Below are 24,617 nucleotides of genomic sequence, written 5' to 3'. Positions count from 1 at the left end.
AACTTTATTTATAAATGGGCTGTTTTAGTGATTCTGGTGTGCTCCTTTGCCTCCTCAAAACAGCTTCTCCTTCCAAGAGTGCTGTGCTGTACAGGAGCTTTACAGTTTTTTGCTCCTGCTGTTCTTCTTGGAGTTTATGGTGCAATTTTGATTAAAGATGATTACTTTTCAATGACTACTAACACTTTTGGTTCATTTAAACTGGATATTTTATGTAGGTCAGTGGATTATTTTTTTGTCTCTTGAAAGTACAATTTGCAAACACAATGTCACACACAAGGAAATGTGTTTGAAATTCTCTGAGGAGTGGCTTGACTGCAGGTTATGCTAGAGTGGGGGACGCCTCGCGTGGGTCTGTCATGTGCAGTCCTTCTGCTTTGTCTCCTGAGTCTCCTGCACCTCTGTGGCTGTGGGAGGTGCTGCAGAGAAAAGGGAGGTTGGCAGGCAGGAATTGTGATGTTACTCCTGCTTGCGTTATTAGGGAAAGGAGTTTTGCCTCAGCACTCACTGTCCCCGCTCCATTCGGAGAATTGAGCTGTGATACAAGCTCTGCCCCACCCTTCCTCCAGCCTTATCTTCCCTGCAGACAGACTTTTCCCTTTGCTTTCCTCGAACTCTTCTGCTGAACTCACTGCACTGTTGTCTGGTCCGTGCTCCTCTGCCCTTCCCCAGCCCACCTCTCTTCTTGCTCAGTGCACCCCTCTTTTACACTCCTGATTCTAGTGAGAAACAAATCCTTCTTGGTTCCAGATGAGTTCCCACCCCTCTAATCTTTTCCTTTCTCTCTTTACTTGAGTTTGCTGTCTGGAGATGCTGGTCACAGGTCCAACATGAGATCCTCTTGGCACTGCTCTGTGCAGTCCTGGGCACTGCTCTGCATAAAGAAATGGCCTGTTTGTGGAAATACCCTTGCACTCTTGATACTCACCAGCACTAGTCTTCCTTACCTGTCCTTCTTCAGCATTTTGTCCAGCCCAGTCTGTGCTGTGCTGATCCAGAAGACCAGTGAGCTTTCTCTGAGGTGCTGTGATCCCATACTGGCACGTGTCATGGTGTGGCATTTGCCGTGGTGCCACCAACCATGGGAGCTCGTGCTGCTCTCTCTGGAGGAAAGTGTCCCAGTGACCTGCAGCACTGCTTGGGTGTGTTCCTCTCCTGTACACCCTTTCTAGTGCTCCTAAATCCCTTGGGTGAGCCCAGAGCCCTGTGCTTCCCAGCAGCTGAGGGTGTAGGGAAGGCTTCCATGCTGTTCAAGGAGAGATTTGGGTTGTGGAGGTCTGTGGAACATTGCAGAGGGGCAGCTTTGTGCAGCATTTAACTGCTCTGCTTGCAGGGCTAGGGGCATTTCTGGGTCTTGGCTTCCTGAATTCTGGGTACTCTGTCAGAAAACATCCCTTCCCACCTTGGTGAAGGAGACAGGACCATTCTGCTGGGGCTGCCCATGGAGCTCAGTGGCCTGCAGACAGGTTTTGGTGCAGGCCCAGAGAAGGGATATGAGAGTCCTTCATCTGAAGCTGTACTGTTTGATTCAACATGTTTCCCAGTACATGTACAGGACTAATAATGCTGATGTGATCGAGTTAATGTGATTTTTTTTCTGGCTTTTATAGCCAGGCACTAGGTCAGCAGTGAAAGGAAAATCAGCAGGCACCTGAGAAGTCAGAGGGTAACTGTTTGGTGGGCAGAAAGTGTGTGGGATGTTTTGTAATGCAGCCAAATGCTTGTGTGGTGCTGTGGCTGTGAAGCACGTGGGGAACCCTGGCAGGGCTGGTGGTGGGGCTGGCAGGTCACACTGGTCCTGACTCATGGCCACCAAATGAGGGGTCCAGTGCAGGGCAGGGAGAGATGTGAGCCCATGCTGGTCCCTCCAGTGCTGTGCTGCACTGAGTGCTGCATGGGGTGTGGTCATGAAACTGCTGACAGTTCACATTCAGCCCCTCAAGGTGAGTCAGCTCTAAGAATCCATGAAAGCTAATTTTTAAAGCACCCATTTTTAAGCCTCCAGACAGACTGCAAGGTGCTGAGTGCTGCTGGGAGAGTCCCTCTTCTGTCCACTCCCCTTGGCCCCAAGGGGCAGAATGCAGCCCAGCCCTGAGATACATGGAGCAGCAGGTGCTGGGAGGGGTGAGATACTGCTCTGATATGCTTTGAGTTCTGCTCTTGGCTTCCAGAGGAGCTGCTGATGTCCTGGTGCCTTTTACTGCCTGCTCTCCTCCTGCCTCCCATCCCCTTGGGCTCACCCAGGCTTCATGGGCACTGCAGCACCCAAAGGTCAGCTTCTCATCATCCCACAGCCCTGCTGTGGCTCTAAGAAATGAGCTCCTTTCCACAACCCTGCTGATCCCAGTATCTGGAAAAGCCTCAGGATCATGCTGGAGGACAAAGAAATATGGTTACACCCAGAATTCTGTCACACAAGCAGAGAGAAGTTGTTGCAAGGAGGATCTGGGACTCAGCTCATAGTCCAAATGGCAGCAAGAAGCCCCCTCTGCCTCTTTCCTTTCAGTCTCAGACATGATTGGAGTGTGGCAGCTGCTAGAAGAAGACCAAGTTGTGCTTTTGTTGCTTTCCCATGCTCACTTGATAGTTTTCCCTACAAAAATTGTTTAATCTGCCTGACCATTTTATGTATTGTTGGCAAAGTTTATTTAAAGTCCTATATGCACCAAAGTGTTGCTGTGCCAGAAATGCTGCACCCTTAGAGTGACTTATTGTTTTCCATTTTGTTACTGTGTCAGTGCATATTGGCAAAGTAAATCAACTGCTTCAAAAGGAAATTAATTTGCTTCCTGCCTTTATATGTTTGTCTCCCATCTTGGGAAGGAGGAAGGAGTTTCAAAAGTCACAAGGAATATAAATAGAATTAAGATGCAGTGAAATACTTATCTGCCTGAGCTTCTTACTGTACAAGGGTCAGAAGTGCTCCAGCATGTCCTGTTGCATAGAATGAGGTGCTCTGGGCTTGCTGCTGGAGGGAACTTGGTCCAGACAGGGTGATGTGGCACTCACCTGAGTGCTGTGTCCTGGCCCTGGACTGGGGGAGCCCAGCACAAGGCTGGGTTTGAGCCCTGTGTATGGGAGCAGCTTTCCTGTGCCAATGAGTTGCTGTCCACCCTCGCTTCCTCCCAGAACTGCTCAGACTGCATGTGTGGTGTTGATTGTCCCCATGCAGCTCCTCACACTGATTCCTCTGCAGAGCCATACAGGGGGGAGCTGCAGGTCTGCCTCCCTTCTCCCAGTGCTGTCCAAATGACAGTTCTGCCTGCTCTGAAAGCTCTGAAAGTGGAGAAGACCTGGTAGCGCTGGTCAGCAGTGGCTGAATGTGAGCCAGATGGCCAAGAAGGTCTGTATTGGAATAAGATCCCAATATTACCAGGTAGATTGTGCCCAGGCTCGTCTGACCCTTGCTGCTGGGCCAAAGGCGGCAACTGTGGTGTTTCACCTCAGAGACACTTTTGGCTGGCTTTAGGTTGCAGCTGGGCATTGAAACAAACCCAGGCTTGTAGAAACTCAGTTTATCTCAGGTGGAAGGGCTTCGGGCTAGGGTGAAGAGGAAAAGGAGATGGATTCTGTCAGAGGGTTTAATCCAGAGTTTATTCCATGGTCACAGACATCTGAATCTTGGTAACAGCTCCAACAGAATGCTGAGCACATGGTCCTGGCTCAATTGAAGCCCAGGGACAGGGGGAGGGGAAGGGACAGGTGAGCACCAACCAGGTGGGAGGAGGAGGGTCTCAGGGAACGAGGGACACCCAGACAGGCCAATGACCCCAGGCCTGAAGGGCATCCTTTGAACCTGACCAACCACACGAGGCCTTGCTGGAATGTTAAGCCTGATTGACAGAACTCACTCAGCAAGGGGGCGAGGGGGAAGGGAGAGAGGTATTGCCACACCTGGGAAGGGACTGGGAAGTCTAAAACAGGAAATTGCAACACACTGCAACAAAAGCCAATGGCACCTGGCCTGTACCAGTTACAGTGTGGCTGCAGGAGCAGGGCTGTGGCCATCTGCCTGTGCTGGGCACTGCTGAGGCCCCCCCTCAAGTCCCAGGGTGGCTGCCTGGTCCAAGAAAGACACTGAGGCACTGGAGTGTGTCCAGAGAAGGGCAACAGAGCTGGGGAAGGGTCTGGAGTACCAGGAGCAGCTGGTGGGCTCAGCCTGGAGAAAAGGAGGCTCAGGGGAGACCTTCTGTTATCTGTCCCTGACAGGAAGGTGCTGCCAGGTGGGGTCGAGCTCTGCTCCCAGGGAAGAAGCGACAGAATGAGAGTGAACAACCTCAAGGTGTGCCAGAAGAGGTTTAGGTTGGATACTAGGGACATTTCTTCATGGAAAGGGTTGTCAGGCATTGGAACTGGCTGCCAGGACAGTGGTGGAGCCACCATCCCTTGAAGTGTTCAAAAAGTATGTGGATGACTTGAGGACATGGTTTGGAGGTGGCTCTGGGTTGATGGTTGGACTTGATGATCTTGAAGTCTTTTCCAACCTTAGTGATTCTGTGATTCTTTGAGGTTTTCTTCTGGCTGTCTGCCCATCAAGTCATGCTCCAAATGGCTTTAGAATCAATGAAAGTTCCTTGACTGTTACCACTGAAGTGTTCAGATGATTCAGGTCACATCCCTAAAATACTGTGGTTATGAATCCTCTCAGTTGGAATTCCAGGCCAGGCTCATTCCTGTCACTGCAGCATCCTCCCCTCTGCTCATGGCCAGCTCAGTGTCCTGTCCCAGGTGCTGCAGAACCTGCTGTTCCTGTGGCTCTAACCAGCCTAGCCACCCCCTATTCCATGCCCACGTTTGCCAGCTGCCCCTTCTCTTTCCCATTTCCACAAAAGTTGGCTCTGCTTCCAGTGCCATTCTTGCCCTTTTGCTCTGTCTCACTGAACATCCCTGCTGCAGTTAAATCTGCCCTCACCTCTGTGGCCCCTGCCTTGCTTCCCTCTTGGCCTGCATGCCTCTGGCCAGCCATGTCCTCAGGTCACCTCTGCTGAGGTCTCATCATTTCTTGCAGACCTGTCACCACCATGTCAGTATTGCTCCTTAAAGGGTGGATTCTGAGTAGGAAAGGAGCTTTGTGTGCAGAGTTCCCAGATGAGTCCCTGCCCGAGCTGTCTGTTCCAAAGCAGGTGCCATACAGGAGGATTGGCCTGACAGCCCAGACCCTGATAGTCTCTTCCCTGCTCTGCCTGTGCCTTATCAATAATATTCTCCAAGTCTTATCTAAAAATAAAATTCAAAAAATCCTGAAGGAGGCAGTCATGTTTGTGAGGAGAAGAAGGAAGAATCTGCAGGCCAGCACACACAGATCCCAGTAAAGATGTGCTGTAACAATTTGGTATCTGTAGGAATCACAGCTTCTTGCTATTCTAAAAAAGGAAAGGAAAGGCTGAAAATAACATAATTCTAGGAACATAGAACAATTGCTGTTGCTGAAGTATCTAAAATGAACCCACACTCGAAGCAAGTCAGGACTCCCAAAAGAAAGAAACATTTGGAGATTGCCTGTGAAACTCTAAAATGCTGTGATTCTCCCACAGGAGCCCAAGGCTAGATCTGGGACAGATGCTGTCATAGCTTGGCCTTGCTGCTGCTGCAGACCCAGTACCCCTGTTTCCCACAGCCCCTTCACCAGTTAGAGTCCTGGGTCTGTTTCTGTTGAAGTGTAGTCCAACACCTGTCAGATCCATATTAAGCCAGGCTCTACTGAACTGATGTCCTGCAGTGCCTGCTCCTCACTACTCCAGAGGAGAGTCCAGGAGCTTCTGTATTTATGACTGCCTTTCCCTGTACAAGTTCATTAATGGTTTCTTCCATTTCCCTTGTTAATTGTTGAACCTAGACTTGCCACTCTCTGGTTCCCTTTAGGAGAAGGTTGGTGTGAGTCAGACTGCACAGTGCAGCCAGAGCTCCCAGCTCTCCTGCCTGGCCCAGGCTGATCCCTCTCCTCCTTCCCGCAGTGGCTGAAGGACCCTGGGCCCCGCAATGAGAAGAGGACACTGTTCTGTGACATGGTGTGTTTCCTGTTCATCACTCCCCTGGCAGCCATCTCGGGCTGGCTGTGCCTGCGCGGCGCCCAGGACCACCTGCAGTTCAACAGCCGCCTGGAGGCCATCGGACTCATAGCACTCACTATAGCACTTTTCACCATCTACGTCCTCTGGACTCTGGTAAGTGCCAACTGCCAGCATCCTGCTCCAGAGGAGCTGGGAGCACTGGCTCACACCTCTTCAATGCTATTTCTGCCTCCCTGTGTGAGAACACCTTGGGCTCTTGCACTTGATGACCATTTAGTTATCTTCATGTGCAAGCTGAGAATGGAAAATCACCTGCTGGTCATTCATCTGCTTTCCAGACTGTGTTCCCTAAGTGTCAGAGCCCAACCAGCCACAGATGGGATGGGGCTGGGCTGGGGCTGGGGCTGGGGCTGGGGCTGGGTCAGGCAGTGGCCCATCTGTGGTTCAAGAAAAAACACAAACTTGGTACCTGGGCAGTGCGGGGGAAAAGTAAAATATGGAACACATTTGATGCCTAAATAATTTACCACCATGTCCCTCTGTGATTTGCTGCTTAGAGCAGACCAGCTGTGCCCAGCTGGGGTGCAGACTGGCCTTGGGGGTCTCTGGCCACAGCTAAACAAACTCCTACACAGTATTTTTAAGGTGTGTGGAAGGAACTCTCTGGCCTGGGGAAACCTGTGGCCTCTCTGATGCTGGGTTGTGTAGTCGGCCCCAAGTCAAGGCTTGGTAGCCAGTGTGGCCCTGGCACACTGCTGCATGGGGGGCACTGGGCATTGCTGGGAACCTGCATTTGAGCCAGTCTGGGGTTGAACTGGTCCCTGCTGGGAGAGAGCTTCATGCAGATGCCTTTTCTGGACGTGCTGAATTAGGGGGCGAGGAGCTTGCATCTTGCAGGGAGAAGAGAAGGGCAGGACAGTGAATGCAGGTTTGCCTGTGGCACAAGTGGAGGCTCAGTGGGGCTGCCTGGTCCCTCCCCAGGGCCCCAGGGTTGCTGGGCCAGGGACTTCCCTCTGTTTCCCATTCACTTCTTTTGTCTTGTGATGCTGAGTGGATTTCTGGGTTTGGATCTTGATTTTGGCTCTCCTATTCCAAGCAAGCCCTTTGTGTGCTCATGCCCTGTCAATGCCCTTTTCCAGCTCCTTGCAGGGAAACATCATTTTGGGAAGGGAAAATGTGCACTTGATGCAGGAGAAATAGTGGGACCCCAGAAAGCTGGGAGTCCTGTGGGCAATAGAAATTCCCCGGTCCATCTCCTTGTCATGTCATTTTCCAATTTCACAGAGTAACCCCTTCCCCTGGGGCTGGACACTCCTTACAATCTCCCTCACAGACCTGGGAACCAGGGCAGGATGAGCTGGTGCTGCAGCAGCCCCTGCTCTGAGGCTGAGAGTGCCTGGGGGCAAAGCTGGAGGCACTCCTTGCATGGGAGCATGGAGGAAAGTTTCCATGCTGCATGTTCCTGCATGAAGCTTGTTTCTGTAGGAAGCCAAGCTAAAATTGGAAACCTTAAGAGGAAATGTCTCCGTCTCCTCTATCTCAGGACTGGTGGGGAGGAGCTGGAAACCTGGAGGAAATGGAAAAATGTTTGTACAGTAACAAGTCCTGACTAAAATGGCTCTAATTCTGCTGTGTTTCACATTTCCTTGAGCAGAGGAGGACATTAGGTGAAGGCCTTTTATTTATATTCAGCTCGTTCAGCCCTGGGCTGTGCAGTCCAAGAGGACAATATGTGGGAGGGAGTTCATGGCTGTAACCACTGTGAGGGTTGTGAGAGAGACTGTAGCCAAGGCTGCAGCTCCTTTGTGAGGATCAGGAGCCTTCTTTGAGGTTCCCATCATTAACTCCCTATTCTCTGAAAACTGGAACATGAATTTGTCAGCAAAAAGTCTTATTGCCACAATCCCTCTGCAACAGGAAGGAGGAGTGTGCACATATCAGTAAGCTCAGTTACCTCAGTGGCACAGCTTCATTTCTCATAAGATGTCTCGTAGACCCATCCAGAAGTGACAGTTTTACTGAGTTTTCTGTGTCAGATGCACTTCCTGGTACTTCCCAGTTGCCAGCTAAATGCTTCCCGTAAGAAGGCCCGGTTTAGATCAGTGCCTGACTGCATTCAGTGTTTAAGCCAAGCTCAAAGCTCCCCTCGCAGGGCTGCTCTGAAACTGCAGGGCCATCTCGGGCCTCTGCTGGGCTGCTCTGGGTCCCTCCAGCCTTTGCATCCTCCCCTGTTTCCCTCCGGGTAGACAAGTGTCCCAGGCCACGGTGTTGTCAGGAAAAAATGAGTCCAGCTGCTGTGCTGTTGTTGCAGACAGAGGAGGGAAGGTTTTTGTGCAGGATGAAGAAGGTCCCCAGGGTCTGTGAGATGGGAGGAGGCTGGTTGGGTTCAGAGCTTGGTTTTGCTCACTGGGGGTGCTGCTGGAGCCCGAGGCTGGATGGAAGGGGTGAGGTGCAGCTCATCCCCACACGCTGCACCAGCCCGGACCCAAACCCAGCTGAGCAAACCCCAAACTCTGCTGGTGCTGCCCCGAGGGCCCCTTTGGCTGTGCCCCTCAGCCTGGTGTCCCCAGGCAGGGACTGATTGTCAGGCTTGGGACACGGAGCGCCCCACACCGTGCTGGGGTCACTGCTGTGTCCCTGCCTCAGGATAAAGGGTCCCCAGAGGCAGAGGGGTGTGGGCATCGAGTGTCCCTGCATGTGCTCCAGGGCAGGGCTGGGCTTGGTGACAGCACGGCTGGGGTTGGTGACAGCGTGACTGGGGTTCGTGACAGTGTGGCTGGGGTTGGTGACAGTGCAGGCAGGGTTGTGACAGTGCAGGCAGGGTTGGTGACAGCATGGCTGGGGTTGGTGACAGCGTGGCCGGGGTTGGTGACAGCATGACAGGAATTGTGACAGTGTGGCTGGGGTTGGTGACAGTGTGACTGGGATTGTGACAGTGTGGCTGGGGTTGGTGACAGTGCAGGCAGGGTTGTGACGGCATGGCTGGGGTTGGTAACAGCGCTGCCGGGGTTGTGACAGCGCAGGCAGGGTTGTGACAGTGCTGCGTTCTCGCCCGCCAGGTCTCGTTCCGCTACCACTGCCAGCTGTACTCGGAGTGGCGAAGGACCAACCAGAAAGTCCGGCTGATGCTCCCGGCCTCGCGGAGCCCCCACCCCGTGCCCCACTCCCTGCTCTCCGCCAAGCTCATGAAGAAGGCCGCGGATGAGACCACGGTCTGAGCCGTCCTGCGGGCGGCCACGGTGCAGGGTTGGGCATCCCCACAGGCCCAGGGACCGTGGCAGCTGTGGGGGCACTGGAAAACAATCATCCCACCCAAAGGCACTCTGCCCTCAGCACGTGCTTTAGACCTTGGCAAAGAGACACATAATCAACATGTGTGGGGGAAATGGCCCAAAAGAGCCTGATGGCAGAAAATGCCTCTCTGCAGGGACGCTTTCCTATAATGAAATACCATACATGGAAAACATGGAAAATCTCCCTCGCTCTCTCTCCATATATATATATATATATATATCTATATATAATATTATTTTTTAATGGCCATGCATATTGTGTTACAGTCCTTTTGTGTTGATGTTCTAAGCTTCAGGATAGAAGCTGGCAATCTGATCTCATTCAGAGGTTAAATCAATGCCTTTTCTCCAAATGAGCGTATGAGGAACACTTTTCATCAACCATTCTTGAAAGTCCCCTTCTCCTTTGCACTAAATTGGTTTTGATATACTACAGCAGCCTTCCCGTTACTCTTTGGTCTCTTTTGTGGTGTTCTGTCCTTTCTAGAAAGTTGAGTGTTTTTAATAATTATTATAATCCCAGAAGGAGTAAAATGACATAATACTGAATGGAGACATTTTGTATTGTAAAGTACTGTAATTTTGAGAATTTCAAAATCAGTTTCAGAGTGAGAGAATCTTTTCCGGCGCAGACATGATCTCACAAAATGCTTTCCTTGAGATCCTGGCTTATCCCCAGGACTCGGATGCACTCAGCCCTTGGTCTGTCTGGCAAAGGTGGATGGAGGATCTGAGGGTGGGAAGAGATGGCTCTGTACTAGCTAAACCCACCATTGCCTTTTGCTTTGCAAAGATTGAGAAAGGAGCTTTCCCAACCCCAGAAGGTGGGAGTTGGAGTCTCTGTTTGCTGATGTCCCTTTGCCAGCTTGAGGCTGGACCTCCTGTAGCATCAGTTTCACACGTACCTTAGGGGACAGGCCGTGCCCTGGCAGGACGCAGGTGCTCTTGGCTGTCTCTGCGCTTTATTTGCACATTCCAGAGGAGCTGCTGGCATTGGGTTCATCCCTGGTAGCGCTGCCTGCCTGTTGTGTTCTCTAGTGAAACCCCCCAGTTTGCTGGCCCCAGAGAACACACTCTGGGTCCCTTGTCCAGTGGGGCCAGTGTTCCTCCTTCTCCTCCTTTCACCTGTGTTTCCAGCACATGCAGTTCTCAAAGCTCTTTGTCTCAGAATGCCCCCTTTGCCAAGAGTCCCTCTGGTTTGGCTTTGGTCCTTGCCTCTGCCACCTCACCCTGCCAGACAGTGCCTGGTGCTGATCTCTCCTGAGCCTTGAGTGGCACAGGCTGTGAGGACACTGGCTGTGATGCTGCCCTGCCAGGTGCTCCAGGGGTGTGTGCAGCTGCTTTGCTGGAGCCTGGGCTCTGGCTCCGTGGTGGTGAGGGTAGAGAGCAGGCAAGAGGCAGGCTCTGAGGGCCTGTGTCCTTGCACTGGGTGGTGGTGCTCATGCACTATGTCCTTCTGCCCCTTTGCTGAAAGCAGGTGGATCAGTGCAATGCCCTGTGAGATGGACATCTGTAATTTCCTGAATTCAAAGCACCATGTGCACTTCCTCCTCCTCTCTAGCTGCAAAGCAGGATGTGTTTCCTTGTGTGTTCCCTCAGCCTGAGCTGGAAGTTTCTGCTGGCCTGAGCAGCAGGGACCAGTGTGCCAACTTCCCCAACAGGATTGCTCCAGCCCTTGGCCCTGGTGTCTGTCTGCTCTCCTCTGTCCCCTCTCCCAGGTGCAGCTCGGGGATACCCTGACACATCGTGCAGCAGCCTCTGTGCCCTGAGGGCTGCTCTGAACTGGTCTCTCCTCCAAGTGTGAGGGGCTGGTGTGACTGTGGGTGAATGTCCTCTGCTCCAGCCAGGCTGCTCATCTCTGCTCCCCGACTGTCCCCTTCCTTCTTCCACATCCCTGGGCTGTCTGCCCTTTTCCCAGTCATGCACTCAAGCAGGGATTACTCTGCTTCTGGTACTCTTGGTGGAGAGGCTGCTGCAGCCCTCTCCAGTCACAGTCCCTGCTCCAGTCCCATCCCGTTCCCACGCAGGTGATCCCACCCTGCACACCCTTTCCATGGCAGCAGGCTCTGCACCACTGCTGTGTGCCTTGTCCTGGGTGTCCCTTCTTTCAGCCCCTTCCCAACAACCCCCTGGTCACCAGGACATCACCAGTGAAGAAAAATGGAAGGAGGGGTTTAACCTTCCCAGCCCTGGCTGCCTCCCGGGAGCTTGGCCCCACAAGGCACCGAGTTGTGGCAGGTGATGAGGGGTGCTCTCTCCCATAGCATGTCCCCAGGGTAAGGACTTCATGGAGCCAGTGTTCCCTTTAAGAAACCCACCATCAATCCAAATATGCAACTGTGGAAGCCAGAAGCCCTTGGCTGGGGCAGTGGGGGCCCGGTCCCATGTGTGGCCGTGGCTGCACTCAGCATCCTTGGCTTTGTTGTCATTGCCAATAATTGGAGTTGTTGCATGTGCCCCCACAAGACTCAGTGACTCTTTGAGTCTTGTCCTCCTTCCCAGAGATGTTCAGCTCGTGGATGTGGGCAATGGTGTCTGACCCACCACGTTCCAGTGCGTTCTGGGGAAATGGGCTGTGCAATGATGTAAATAAAAGTGAGACAAACTTTGGACTGTTGTGTTGTTATTGGAGGGGGCCAGGGCTGCAGAGCCCAGGCTGCGTCCCTGAGAGCCCCCTGTACCCCCTGCCTGCAGCAGCTGCCATGGCCAGCCCCAGGGCCCCAACAGGAGGTTTCAAAGTTGGACAAAACCCAGGGCTTTTCTCATTTCTGGGCAGTTTCTCTGTCAGTGTACAGAAGCCTGCCTGGCGTGGGCCAAGTCAAGAGTCCTTTGGCCCCTGTTTTTGGGCCGGGGTGTGTATGGGGCTGCATGGAGCGACCCTGATGCTGCATGATGCTGCCCCACAGAGGCTCCCTGTGAGCTGCCTGACCCAGGCCTGCCCACGGCCCTGAGCCCAGCCCCTCACTGCAGGGCTGTAGGAGACGCTGGACACGTCTGCGAGCCCTGGTGGGGTCATGGTGGGCAGTGCCCAGCTGTGCCCCACTGTGTGTGAGCCGTGTCTGAGCTGCTGCCCACGTGTGCCCGAGCTGTGCCCACGTGTGCAGGAGCTGTGTCTGAGCTGTGTCTGTGTCTGAGCTGTGCCCACATGTGCAGGAGCTGTGCCCGAGCTGTGCCCACGTGTGGAGGAGCTGTGCCCGAGCTGTGCCCACGTGTGCAGGAGCTGTGTCTGAGCTGTGTCTGTGTCTGAGCTGTGCCCACATGTGCAGGAGCTGTGTCTGAGCTGTGCCCAAGCTGTGCCCGAGCTGTGCCCACGTGTGCAGGAGCTGCGGGGCAGGAGCCTTGCTCTGTGTACTCGCTACCAGCCAGCTCTGAGAGCCACCCAGGGCCAGCACCGTGCCAGGGGCTGCAGGGCATGGAATGGAACCTCAGGGCAGAGACTTGGGCAGCCATCGTTCCCTGTTGTGTGGAGCAATGAGGGGACCCAATATCCCCTGCAGCCTTGGCCCCAGCCCTGGACCTGTGCTGCAAATCTGGTCATGCCACACTTGCAGCAGGAGGTTGGAAATTGGGAAGCTGCCCATTTAAAGTGCCACTCAAAGCACTGCAATGCCAATGCTGGATGCATTTCTGAGGTCCTGGACAAGGCTTTAGCCTGGGGCAAGACCTTGGAGGAGTTACTTGGCCAAGCTCTCAAATCAAGGGTTTTCTGGGTTTGTTCATATTAAAAGAAAAAAAAAGTTTAAAAAAAGAAATGCCGAGGTTGGCTCAGCCAGACCTTTAAAATAAAACTGTGATGCCACACAGCAATCTGGCAGGGTGGGGAGAAGACAAAGTGGCATCTGCAACAGCAAGAACAGTGTAAAAGGAGCAGAAGTGCCAGAGAAAAGGCTCACCGGGAATAAGGAAAGTTTCATGGGAAGGGGGGTCAGTCACAGTTGTTTGGCTGATGTGCCAAATCCAGGCAGGCTTTGTTTGGAGCATGTCTGACAGACCAATGCTGAGAAGAGCATGTTTGTTGAGGTGCTTCCCCTCTCCACTGCTGCAGCCGTTTTCCCTGGCAGCAGGAGGGCCCCTGGGTCTGATCCCACCCTGCTGTGGCCCAAGGGCTTCAGGAGAGCCCTGTGGCCTCGCTGTGCAGGCAGGGTTGGAGGCAGCAGTCACTGCTGCCATGTGCTGGCTGTGGCACAAACCCCCAGCCCCAACTGCCTCCCCAGAACCACTCAGAGCCCACGTGGGTCCAGCCTTGCTCAAGGACCCCGGGGTTCCTTACCCTTCCTACCCGCTGTGGTTCCAACATGCTGAGACCTCTAACACATGAGAGCTGAATTTAAGCTCCCCTGAGTCTTTGTGGTGCAATGCTACATGAAACTGTGTATTTCTCACACAAATGCTGCAATTACGTAACTCAACTCCCAGAGAGATTTTTTAAAATTTAATTTTTGGGAGACACATCAAAAAGGAAACCAGTGCAAAATATTTACTCCCTCCAGACCACAAAATTCCAGTGAAGAAGTTCCCAGACACCAATCTGTTGAAAAACCCAACTTTTCTCCAGTCTGAGGGACTTAGTTGGCTTTCAGAAAGGAATTTCTTCTTCTTGAATGAGGTAGGTGGCCCTAAATGCACAGCACAGCTCTTTTGGGACGTTTTGCATGACAAAGGACAAAAATACAGAACTGACAATCTGCATCTCCATACACCAATCTTCTGCTATGAACCTCTGTCACAGTGTAACCCCAGCTGACAACTAAACACCACACAGCCACTCAGTCACACACCACCCTCCAAGGGGGATGGGGGAAATAAAACTTTTTATTTGAGATAAAACCAGTTTAATAATTGAGATAAAAGTAATATATAATAATACTAATGATAATAATAATTGTAATGAAAAAAATATAAACCCCAAGTGGAACAAGTGATGCCCAGTGTAGGTGCTCAGCACCTGCTGCTCTGTGCCCAGCTTGTCTCCCAGCAGCCATCAGCCCCTGACCAGCAGCTCCTCCAGTTTACACACTGGGCAGGATGTTTTATTGTGTGGAATATCTGAATGGCCAGTTTGGGTCACTGTCCTGGCTGTGCTCCCCCCCAGCTTCCCTCCTCGCTGGCAGAGCAAGAGGCACAGAGAAGGCCACGTAAACACCACATGCCTGATGGTTGGATTGTTGCTACCAATATTATCCTCACCCTAAATCCCAAAGCCAGCACTGGGCTGGCCACTGAGAGGAAAATGAACTCTATCCCAAGCAAAATAGGACAGTCTCAGAGGCTCCTGCCCATGGACAGTAGGAAGTGCCTCTGTGGGAGCAGAGAACCCTGGGTTTCCCCAGACTTGATGCTACCACAGTGGAAGAGGCTTAGGGCAGAGCTCTGGGGGCAGATACCTGGCCTTGACCCAGTCCTGCAACTCTGCAGCCCCTGGAGTAGAGCAGGGAGGCCAATATTGTTGTCTGTGCCCAGATGCCACCACAACGATGACAACTGAAGTGGCAGTAAAGAAGGTCCAACAAGAAATGATGAAATCTAGGCTGGACCCAGGCAATGTCCCTCTTCACCTTCTCCTCTCCTAAGGACAGGATTTAGCAGGATCCTGTGAGGTGGGGCCTTGAGAATGGCAGATCTGTGGCCGTTCTTGTGGATTGCTGCCTCTCCTGTGGGTTTCAGACCCAGCTCAGCATTCTGCTTTCCTTCCTGAGCTGCTCCTGCTGCTGCCCCTGCACTGCTCCCAGTGCTCTGCTGCAAGAAACGTGCTTGGTGCACATCAGGCAAGGACAGGCTCTGGATGTGTGGGGAAGATAAGTGTTATCATGGGTATCCAGCTATGTTTGGGGTTTTTTAACTTAATTGAAAAAAGCCAGAGGGCACTACACCAGCACCCTGGGAGGAGCTGGACCCTGCTATATTTTCCATGGCCTCGTACAGAGCAGCTCTGCAGTGCCCTGGCACTCAGTGATGGTCCCTGCCAGGGGACCAAGGGCACCAAGTTCCTCCCTGCTCCCAGTCTCTGTGCTCCCTGTTGTCCCCGCAGTCCCAGCCGAGGGGTGGGGGGATAAAGGAGGCTCTGTTGTGGCATCCACCTCCATGAGCTGCCCGTCCTCTCCTTGGGGGCCAGAGGATACTCATGAGGAGAAGCCAGCAGGATGCAGGACCCTCTCAGTTCCCAGCACCAGGACCCAAGGTGATGGATGGCGTTTGCCTTTCCAGCCTCTCCCCTGCCCCTCACGTTCCCTCCCTGTCAGGGGCACAGCTTGAGCCACGAGTCCATCCCCACCCAGAGCCACGGGCGCAGCCTCTCCCCAGCACACGAGGCCAGGCAGAAAGCAAAGATTGGGGCTTCACTCTCAGCATCAGCAAAAGTCACCTGCTTGTCTGTGAAGTCCAGACAGACCTGGATGGCCCTGGGGAGGCAGGGAAGGTGCAGTGGGGTCCAGTCAGGATCACTGAAAGCGTGGTACTGTCCAAACCACTGCCCCACGGCCCAGATCCCCTCCTGGGGCGTAAAACCGAGGACCCCTTTTCTCCTGACAGACTCCTGGGCCACTCCCACTGCCCACCAGTCCCCTGCCTCGGCCACCTCCACCTGCCAGCAGTGTCTCCCTGCAGCGAAGGCCTGGCTGCCCAGCACGCACGGCTCCGTGTCAAAGCGCTCGGGGCTGTCGGGCAGCAAGGCCCACTCGTGCCCCCGCCCCACCCCTCGCTGGTCACTGGCCAGAATGAGGAAGGGGTTGGCGGTGTCTGGGTCCAGAGTCACGTCAGCTGCGGAGAGAGGAGGAGAAGCTGCTCAGAACAGGCAGCCCTGGGGCTGCATCCACCCCAGCAGGAGAAGGGACAGGGTGAGCTCCTTTTCCCTGCAGTGGGAAAACCCCCCTGGCTGGACTGTCCCTGCTGCCCCATCCCTGTCCCCACCCCGGGGGCCTGCACACATCCTGGACAAGGGGACCTCCATTTCCTGGAGGAAGAGGCAGCACCTGAGTGGGCGGGTGCACACCAGCAGTGCAGCCACCTGGACCTGAGCCTGGGTGTCTCTGGTGTTGTGAGAGGAGAACAGGCAGGTCAGGGCACAAACCAGTGCTGACCACAGTAGAGGTTACCCCAAGACCCACAACCCATGTCCCCAAATTCACATCTCTTTCTATGAACAGTGGAGGGGGCCAAGGATGTCAGCTCAGGAGCCTTTGGTGCTGGAGCTGGGCCTACAGGTGAGCACCAAGAGCTCAGCTGGGAGTGTTGCAGCCACCAAGTCCCAACCCATGAAAAGCCCAGTTTGGGGACAAGCCCCAGTGCTTTGACCTTCAATAGTTGTCCCACAGCAGAAGCAGATGCATTTGTCCTCAATAGAGGACAGTTCCCCCTCCTGTTCCCTTCTGAAAACTCACCTCTTCCACTCATCTCCTCCACCTCATCAATCAGGGTCTCACTTTCTACTGCCTCCATCCTGGATGCCAGCATATCCACAGTCAATCAGCAGGGGGGGAGACAGGATTCAGTGCTGAAAGTGGGAATTCCAAGACTCGAGGACTGCCTGAAGATGATAAAGCAGAGAAGGAGTAATGGAAAGGTCACAGCATTCAGCACTTTTTACACAGCCAGTACTTACCTGCCCAGCCTGCAGGCTGACTCCAGGAAAGCAGGTTTGAGATGGGCTGAAGGGTCTGCAGTCTGCTTCCCACTCCTCTGATCCCCTCATCTGCCCATGGCTGGACCCAGCTTGCCCAGCACTTCCAGCCTGTTTGAGTGAGCAGGGCACAGTCCAGAGGGGCTGGATGGCCTGGAGAGCAGACCTGGGAGTTTGTCTGGGTACCACCCCACCAAGCTTCTCCCTCCCATCCTCTGGGCAATGACCTCCCATGCCCTGAAGCTGCCAGCCCATGTGGGACCTCATCCAACACTTGAATTTGGCAATTCCTCCTGTTCCTGCAGTGCCCAGTCCTGTTTACATCACAGGGTCTGCTGCAGCCCAGCTGCAGGTGGCTGATAAGAGCCCCTGAGTGCTGGAGGAGTCTGTATCTCCCTGTGCAGGATGCTCAGAGCCCTCTTGGGCACCTCCAGCCCCTGGGGATGGCACCTGGGGACACCAGCTGCAGAGCAGTGGCCCTGCTTTGGGTGTCCAGGCTGCATTCTGGGAAAAGGAAGGGGAGGGATGGCTCTGCCCTGGCTGCCTGCCCAGTTCTGTCCTGCTGCGTGGGCTCATGGTGGAGATGTGTGCAGGGCATGTGCCACCTCTGCAGGCAGCTCCTCCTGTGTCCAGGGGTGATGGCCGTATTGCCAGGCACAGGGAACACAAGGCATTCTACTCTGCTGTGTCACATCACCCTGGAAGGCACCAGCTGAGCACAAATCAAGCAGGGTGCAAGGGCAGCTGCTGCCAGGGGGCTTTGCAGACATGGCCTGAACCCTCTGCCTGCCTGAACCCCGGCCTGGAGCACTGACCAGTTCCTCTTGCACTCTTCTGGCGTGTCTGACACCTTGTCCTCCCCAAATCCTTTCACTCCACACGGCTTTAGTGCTCACATCCTTCCCTTGGCACGTGGAGTTGGCTGGGACACGCAGCTTTGATCCCCAGCTTCGCACACCTATGCAGGCTGCATGCTAGGAAAATTAATCAACAAACACCAGAGGTTTATGTCCAAAAAGGAGACAGAGGAGTCCTTTCTGGCTTCATTCAAATAAAGGGAGAGGCCATGGGGCATTCCCCTGCGATCTCTCGAATTTTTGGAGGACGCAGCCTCTTTTTTATCCCAATTTCCCAGCTGCATTTCCCTTCTCTCTTTCCCCACTGGCTGAGGTACTTGAGAGGTTCAGACTCCCCGATACGCCTGATACCAAAGATTTCCCGAAGATTTCCCTCTAATGTACAACCCTCGCTTTGAATTTTTAACTCTTATGGAATTTAGGGGTTATTCTTCCCCACTGTTTCATTCATCTTTCAATGTCTAGTTTCGTTTACAGGCAAACCTAAAGTTTATTTGTAAAAGCAAATATATTTTTCCATTCATCAATCAGTGGAATCCTTCCCATTGTTTCTTTTATCTCCCAGTGCTGGTTTTATGCACCAGCAGACCCACGGCTTGTTTGTAAAGACAAATCGGCTATTCCTCTCATGCGTTTCCCTGGAATTGTGATCCCATCGTTAAATAATGAGGTTCGATTATTACACTTTCTTTGCTATCATTTGCTGTTGATGGGGGTTAGGACTTTTCCTTTTGTTTCTTTCTCTCAGGGAATTTTCTCCCATTTGTTGCTCAGAGCCAATAGCTACCGATACTTGAGGGAGACAAGATACGGCCAAGAGAAGGAGGAGTGGAGCTGGCTGCACTGTGGCAGCTGGGGGCATTCTCCTGGGAAGGGCAGAGGTGCCGGGAGATGCGGGCTGGCAGGAGGGGATGCAGCTCTCTCTCGCTCTGGACATCAGAGGGGAGGCTCAGAGGCTGCGCCCTTGTGGGGAGAATTCGCCATCTCTGCGGGATGGGCTCCTCCTGCCTTCCACCGTGAGCGGAACTGCTCATGAGAGCGGCCGTGTCTCTGGGACCTTATTAACCCCTGCCTAACCTAACAAAGGACCCCCCCATCTACTCGGGTGCCTCAGGGGACACCCCGGGATCCCCGAGTCCCCTCCCGCTCCGAGGGAGCCTCTCCCGGCGGCGCTCGGGAGCCGAGCGGCCCCTGCCCAGCCCCGCCGCTTCTCTGCCACTGCTCCGGGCTTTTCACTGCGCTGTAACTCAGCAGCCCTGCCTGCCGGGGCCCCCCATGGCTCCTGCTACAGCTGCGGAGTTTCTGTTCCATTTCGTTTGCTACTCCGGAGTCCGCTCGTCCCTGCGGTTCCAGCCACCGCTCCGCGGCTCTGCTGCAGCCCCTTCCCGCCATGCAGCCCGCCCGCCACTGCCGTGTGGAGAGGCGGCCGCGCCGGCGCCACAGCGCCCCCTGCAGCCGCGGGGGAATCATCGCACCCGCCCCGCCCGGCCGGGAGCCACCGGCGCCCCTGCCGGCTGTGCCCGGAACTGCAGCAAAGGGGAAAGCGCCGAGAGAGGCGGGGCCAGGGCTGGGGCTGGAGCTGGGGCTGGGGATGGGGCTGTGCTGGGGCTGTGCTGGGGCCGGGGCTGGGGCCGGGGCTGGGGCTGTGCTGGGGCTGTGCCTGGGGCCGGAGCTGTGCTTGGGGCTGGGGCTGTGCTTGGGGCTGGGGCTGGGTCTGTGCCTGGGGCCGGGGCCGGGGCTGGGGCTGGGCTGGGCTGGGGCTGTGCTTGGGGCTGGGGCTGGAACTGGGACTGGATTTGTGGTTCTGTTGTTGCTGCTGCTGTGGTTGGTTGCCTTGTTACACACACACACACACACACACACATATATATATACACATACATACTGTTAAAGAACTCTTACTCCTTTTCCCATTGCTTTGCCTTTACCTGAAAGCCCCTTGATTCCAATATAATAATATTGGAATAATAATGCAAATTATAGTAATTTGGCCATTCCAAGGGAAGTTCCCAACTTCCTTGGCAGACACAGGTTTTTCAAACCAGGACAGTTGTCCAGGTCTGTGTCTCTGTAACCTTTATTTTTTGCTTCTCTCTTTTCCTTGTCAGCCCTTTTGGCCAGGTCGCTGATCAGGTCCCTTTGCCCCAGCAGGTGCCCCATGCCTGGCTGGGATCGTGCTGTACCTCACTGGGTTGAGCTCCCCTGGCACTGCCTTTGCCTCTCTCAGGGCAGCAGATTTCCCCATCCTTGATGTCCTTGCCTTTCAGCTCGACATTGCTTTCAAGCAATTTTTAAGCTACTGCTGGGCTTTGCTGCCGCCCTGGCACTGCCTCTGGGTGTGAATCGTGGCTCTATCACCTCCCTCCTTGCCACTGCCTCTGCGCCCATGCCAGGGATGTGCAAACTGCTGCCAGAACTGTGGGAGGAGGCTGCCACATGCAGCCCTGGAGAGTCCCTGCATCAGGGCTGGGTCTGCCAGAAGGGCATGTCCAGAGCAAAAGCATTACCAAAATCCTCCACATCACTCAGCAACTTTAACTTTGGAGTGGAGGTAGTGCAGGAGGAAATGGGCAGCAAGCTGGGACAGGGTGACATTTTTGTTTCCTTTTCAGGCAAGGAAAGTCTTAGCTGGGACTTAGGGACCTCTCCGAGGTTCTGAGTGATGGCCAAGCAGCTCCTCCTCCAGCACAGAGTGCAGGAGAGAGTCAGAGGCTCCAGCTAGGTGGCATTTTTGGGAATCTGCGGATGGAAAGGACCCTCTGACATCTGTGAACTGCCCGTGGTTTTCACCTCTTGTTAGCAAAGTGGAACCAAGTGAGTCAACAAAAAGGGGGGTGGTGTTGTGTTGTGTCTGTAGAAGTTGGACTGTTCTGTTCCCCCCTATCATGTAATGGTTCTGCCCTGGTTCTCCCTTCCCTCCCTTGTGCTGCCACTTATCCCAGCTCCTCCCCAGTTGCCTTGGAGATTAATTAATTAATTAACTCCTCCCCGGTGCCCTGTCCATCACTTGGCGCTCCCACCCTTCTCTCTGGAACTCTCTAGAAACTTCTAACTAGAGCATCGAGTGATTGGCTCAGGGGCTGAGGCTCCATCCTCAATTATCCCCATTGGTGTTCTCCCTAAGTCAATCATTTGTGTCCCACTCCCCTCTGAAGCCCTATTCGTCCAAGGGCTGACTCCTCCCCTGTGTCCCTCCCTCCTTATAACCTGTTGTAACTTCCCCCTCTTGCTTTTTGGCTGTTGGTTTCCGCTGGGATCAATAAACCTGGATTTACCACAGCTGGAGAGCGCTCTCTTATTTCTGCTGACTGCAGCCATAAGCCAAACCACATCCTACCACAAGGTACTGCTGCTGTCATAGCACAGAGCGTTTACCTTAGGTGCTGTCCTGAGCCACGGAGATCGGGATAGCACCCCCTGAACTGCTAGTGGTGCTGGACAGGTAGCCAGGACGTCCAAGAAGGACAATCCTTCCCCAGCCTGACTGCTTCAGCGTGGGAGAGCAGAGCAGGGTCAGGTCCTGTCCTGGCTGCCCCTTGGGATTAGTGTTTTGGGTATTTTTTCACTGGTCCAAGGCCACTTCCTGCTCTCTTTGAGGTGCATGGAATGAGTCCTGATTTGGCCAGGACTTCTCGTTCTGCACCTGTTTGTCTCTTAATACTGAACCAAAAAAGGCAGAGCAGGCTGTCTTTTGCTTTCTGTCTTGGTTTAGAAAGACAGGAGTCTGCTAAGGAAGGCAGGAGCCTCCCCTGAAATGGAGAATGTAAACCCTTCCCACCGCTCCGAATTGCTATAAATTTTAAATTAAAGGGCTCTCAGGCAAAAATATGGAGCAGGAAATAACAGTTCTTTAATAGGGAAAAGAAAAAAACTATTAAAGGATTAAATAAAACAATGCAGTACACTAGAACAACACTGATAGAGTCAGAACCCAACCTGACACCCTGTGGGGTGTTGATGGCAGTCCAATTGGAAATGTGTCTGCAGCCCTCCTGAAGTGTCAGGGGCGGTTCTGTTGGATCAAGGGGGATCTGTAGAGAAAGATGTATTCTTCCTCTGAAGATCCAGTGGAAGAGACAGCTGCTGTTACTTTGGGGAATCTTGTGGAGAAAGCTGTGCTGGTGTTCTAGATTATATCTGGGTAGGAATGCTTGGCTCCTCCCTCTGGGCGGAGCATCTCACAATGAGATGTTATATTTCTTATCAGTCATGCAGTGGAGGTGCAAATGTGGTCACTCAGAGAGAGATAAAGCAAACTGCCCACTTGACAAAGGTAATCAGCCATGCAGATGGTAATTAAAAACATCTTGCATGCAATCTTCAACATTTTCCCCTGGGAAATCCCCACAACCTTTTATACCAGTCTCCTACTTTGTGTATAAAACACTAACCAATGTCAGGCTGAAGATGGAAAATCAATTTCAGCCTTTGGTATCTGAGGTTTACAAAAAGGAGCTGGGTTCAGCAATGAATCCCTTTAAAAGGGAATTCTGCCATTCTTTTTTTTTGGTCTTCCCTTGGTTTTCCTCCCATTTGCCCTTTCCCTCTCCTTCCTCGTCTCCAGGTGGTGCTCCTATTCCCAGCTCCTCTACTCTCTGCTGGCTTTTGTCATTTACAATTTTCCAAGTTCATGAGCAGCACTAGGTAAGAATCCCCTGGATCCTGCTGATCTCTGTGGCACAGTTTCCAGCCTGAGTATCTTCCTGGCTGCCAGTACAGCAGCTCCCTGTGAACAGCAGAGCTCAGAGCAGGGTCAGGCCCTTTCCATAAACCTTCTCCACTTCTGGGAGCACCAGCATCCCTCTGGATCTTGGTGCATCCCTCCAGCCATGGCAGCACAGGCGTTGGAATAATCTCACTGAACCTGGGTGAGGATTAGATGATGCTGAAGAATTGATTACAATTTCCTGCCATGTCCCTCCCTGGTTTTCTTGTTTCCCTCACGTTCCTGTTTATTGCACAGTGTCCAGAGTGTGTTGGACTCTTTGGAAAACCTGATCAATAAAGGAAAAAAGCCAGCAACAACAAATTTAGCTTGGGCTCTTTTATGTTGCTGACCTGAAGCATCTTCTTCAAGGCAGCCCTGGCAAAGGATGCAGCAGAGCACTTAACTCAAAAGTGATCTTGTCAAAAATGTTGATTTGCTTTTGTTTCCCTTCAACCATAACCACTTTCTCAGTGAGCTGAGTGGCCAGTTTATTATAAACCTTTTTCTTTTAAATTTTCAAAGATGCCAAGAGTACCTGAGATGTTTCTACTTTTTTAATAGATGTTTGTAAAGGATTAGAAGAGATAAGGATATTTGAATTTTATTTGTAACCAAGTTGTCACTTGCTCCAGTCAACCTCCCAGAATCCTTCCTGCCACTTCCATCATTCCTTGTCCTGCTTTCTGCCTGCCCAGAGCTGCATGGGCACCACTTGTGCCCTTGAGAACTAGGGCTTTGAAGAACTCTCCTGGCAGTGCAGGACAGGGGAGCAGAGGGAGGAGTGGTGGCGTGGCCCAAGCCCACTGCCCATGCTACAGGGCAGGGTCCCTGTCTCAGTTTGGAGACAGGTGGGTGCTAAGGAAGGCAGGAGCTTCCTCTGAAATGGAAACTGTAAACCCTCTCCCTCTGAATTGTTATAAATTTTAAATTAAAGGCCTCTCAGGCAAAGTTATGGGAGCAGGAATAACTGTTCATTATTAGGGAAGAAAATATAAGTATAAAAAAAAAATGCAGTAATACAAAATAAGACTGACAGAGTCAGTATACAACCTGACACCCTGTGGGTCAGGGTGTTGGCAGCAGTCCCATTGGAATTGTGGCTCAGCCCTCCTGCAGTGTCAGGGCTGGTTCTGCTGGAGCAGGGATCCTGTAGAAAGGTGCAGTCTCTTCCTCTGAACATCCAGTGGAAGAAGAGGCAGCTGCTGTTCCTCTGGGGAATCCCGTAGAGAAGCTGTGCTGGTGTTCCAGAATCTCCAGATTATATCCAGGTAGGAATGCTTGGTTCCTTCCTCTGGGCTCACATCTCCCAGTGGGATGCTGTGGTTCTTATCAGCCATGCAGTGACATTCAATAGCTCTTTATCAGCAGATGTCCCCCCAGAGGGAGGAGTGGTTGTGTGTGGTGGTTTGACACGAAATGGGATTTCTGGGATGCTGTGGTCAGGCCAATGGGTGCTCAGATTTTAATATTGGCACCTGGTTTGGCCATTGGGACACCGGATCCACCTCTGAGAACACAGGGTTAAAAGTAGAGCTCTCGGCTGGGAGGGTCTGTTTGGATTTCTGGCGAGAAGGGTTCGGGTCTGTCCCCTGGCCCAGCTGCTGGCAGGGTGGGGAGAGGGGAAAGCCATGAGGCCTGGGAGAGGTGGGCCTGACCCTGAAGGGCCCAGGGGTGGGAGCATGGAAGAACTACTGAGAGGTATTCCCCCAATCCCCCCCTTCTGGGAGACAGAGACAGAGCCCGTGCCTGGGACTGTTATCTTGGAATTTGATATCATGTGCTGCCGGCACAGCACAGCCTGCAGCCTGCGGCGAAGGTGGGGGGCAGCGAGGAGTCCAGCTGCTGGTAGGAGCTTTTAACCCCTTTGTGGACAATGAAAACTTTGCAGAGCATTGATCTTTCCTGGAGAGGAGATGCAGTGGATGATGAAGAAGGAACTGAGCAAGTGAGATGGAGGTCTGAGCAAGGGAGAGATATGAAAAGAATAGGACCTTGAAGAACCTTGAGTGGGAATGGATGATGGAGTGGCTCTTATGCTGGACTCTTTTTGTATAGCCATGGACAGAACTGTGTTTCCTTGGGATACAGAGACTGCATCTGGGGGGGCAATGCCCCAGAGCCAAGAGGGTTCTG

General features: G+C 53.1%; 2 protein-coding genes across 6 annotated transcripts in view; one reads left to right on the top strand and one right to left on the bottom strand.

The window, feature by feature from the left end:
- The window catches only part of MARCHF2 (membrane associated ring-CH-type finger 2), a 34,584-nt gene extending 22,670 nt beyond the window's left edge, over positions 1-11,914 (top strand). For all 5 annotated transcript variants that reach the window (XM_005494223.4, XM_026797560.2, XM_074528479.1 and 2 more), the window contains exons 4-5: positions 5,955-6,164; positions 9,071-11,914. In XM_005494223.4, coding sequence (XP_005494280.1) covers positions 5,955-6,164; positions 9,071-9,229 — 369 coding nt within the window. In that variant the 3' untranslated portion in view covers positions 9,230-11,914. The remainder of the gene's footprint in view (positions 1-5,954; positions 6,165-9,070) is intronic.
- Positions 11,915-13,721: 1,807 nt separating this feature from the next.
- On the bottom strand, positions 13,722-17,357 carry LOC102071614 (butyrophilin subfamily 1 member A1). Its single transcript, XM_005494222.3, has 3 exons — positions 16,902-17,357; positions 16,681-16,826; positions 13,722-16,060 (listed from the first exon to the last, which is right to left on the bottom strand). Exons 2-3 carry the CDS (start codon positions 16,751-16,753, stop codon positions 15,540-15,542), a joined length of 594 nt encoding a protein of 197 aa, XP_005494279.2. The 5' UTR covers positions 16,754-16,826; positions 16,902-17,357; the 3' UTR covers positions 13,722-15,539.
- Between the last annotated feature and the right edge of the window lie 7,260 nt (positions 17,358-24,617).

Source organism: Zonotrichia albicollis, chromosome 29, assembly GCF_047830755.1.
Source record: "Zonotrichia albicollis isolate bZonAlb1 chromosome 29, bZonAlb1.hap1, whole genome shotgun sequence".
In the NCBI taxonomy this organism is placed as follows: Eukaryota; Metazoa; Chordata; class Aves; order Passeriformes; family Passerellidae; genus Zonotrichia; species Zonotrichia albicollis.
The sequence above is the reverse complement of the archived record's forward strand: the minus strand, read 5'-3'. Positions and strand labels throughout refer to the sequence as shown.

Bases quoted from the DNA above. Each gene is read 5' to 3' on its own strand.
- LOC102071614 (XM_005494222.3), bottom strand. From the start codon at position 16,753: ATGCTGGCATCCAGGATGGAGGCAGTAGAAAGTGAGACCCTGATTGAT. The intron at 16,061-16,680 runs GTGAGTTTTCAG...CTCTCTCCGCAG, and splicing joins GGAGGAGATGAGTGGAAGAG to CTGACGTGACTCTGGACCCA.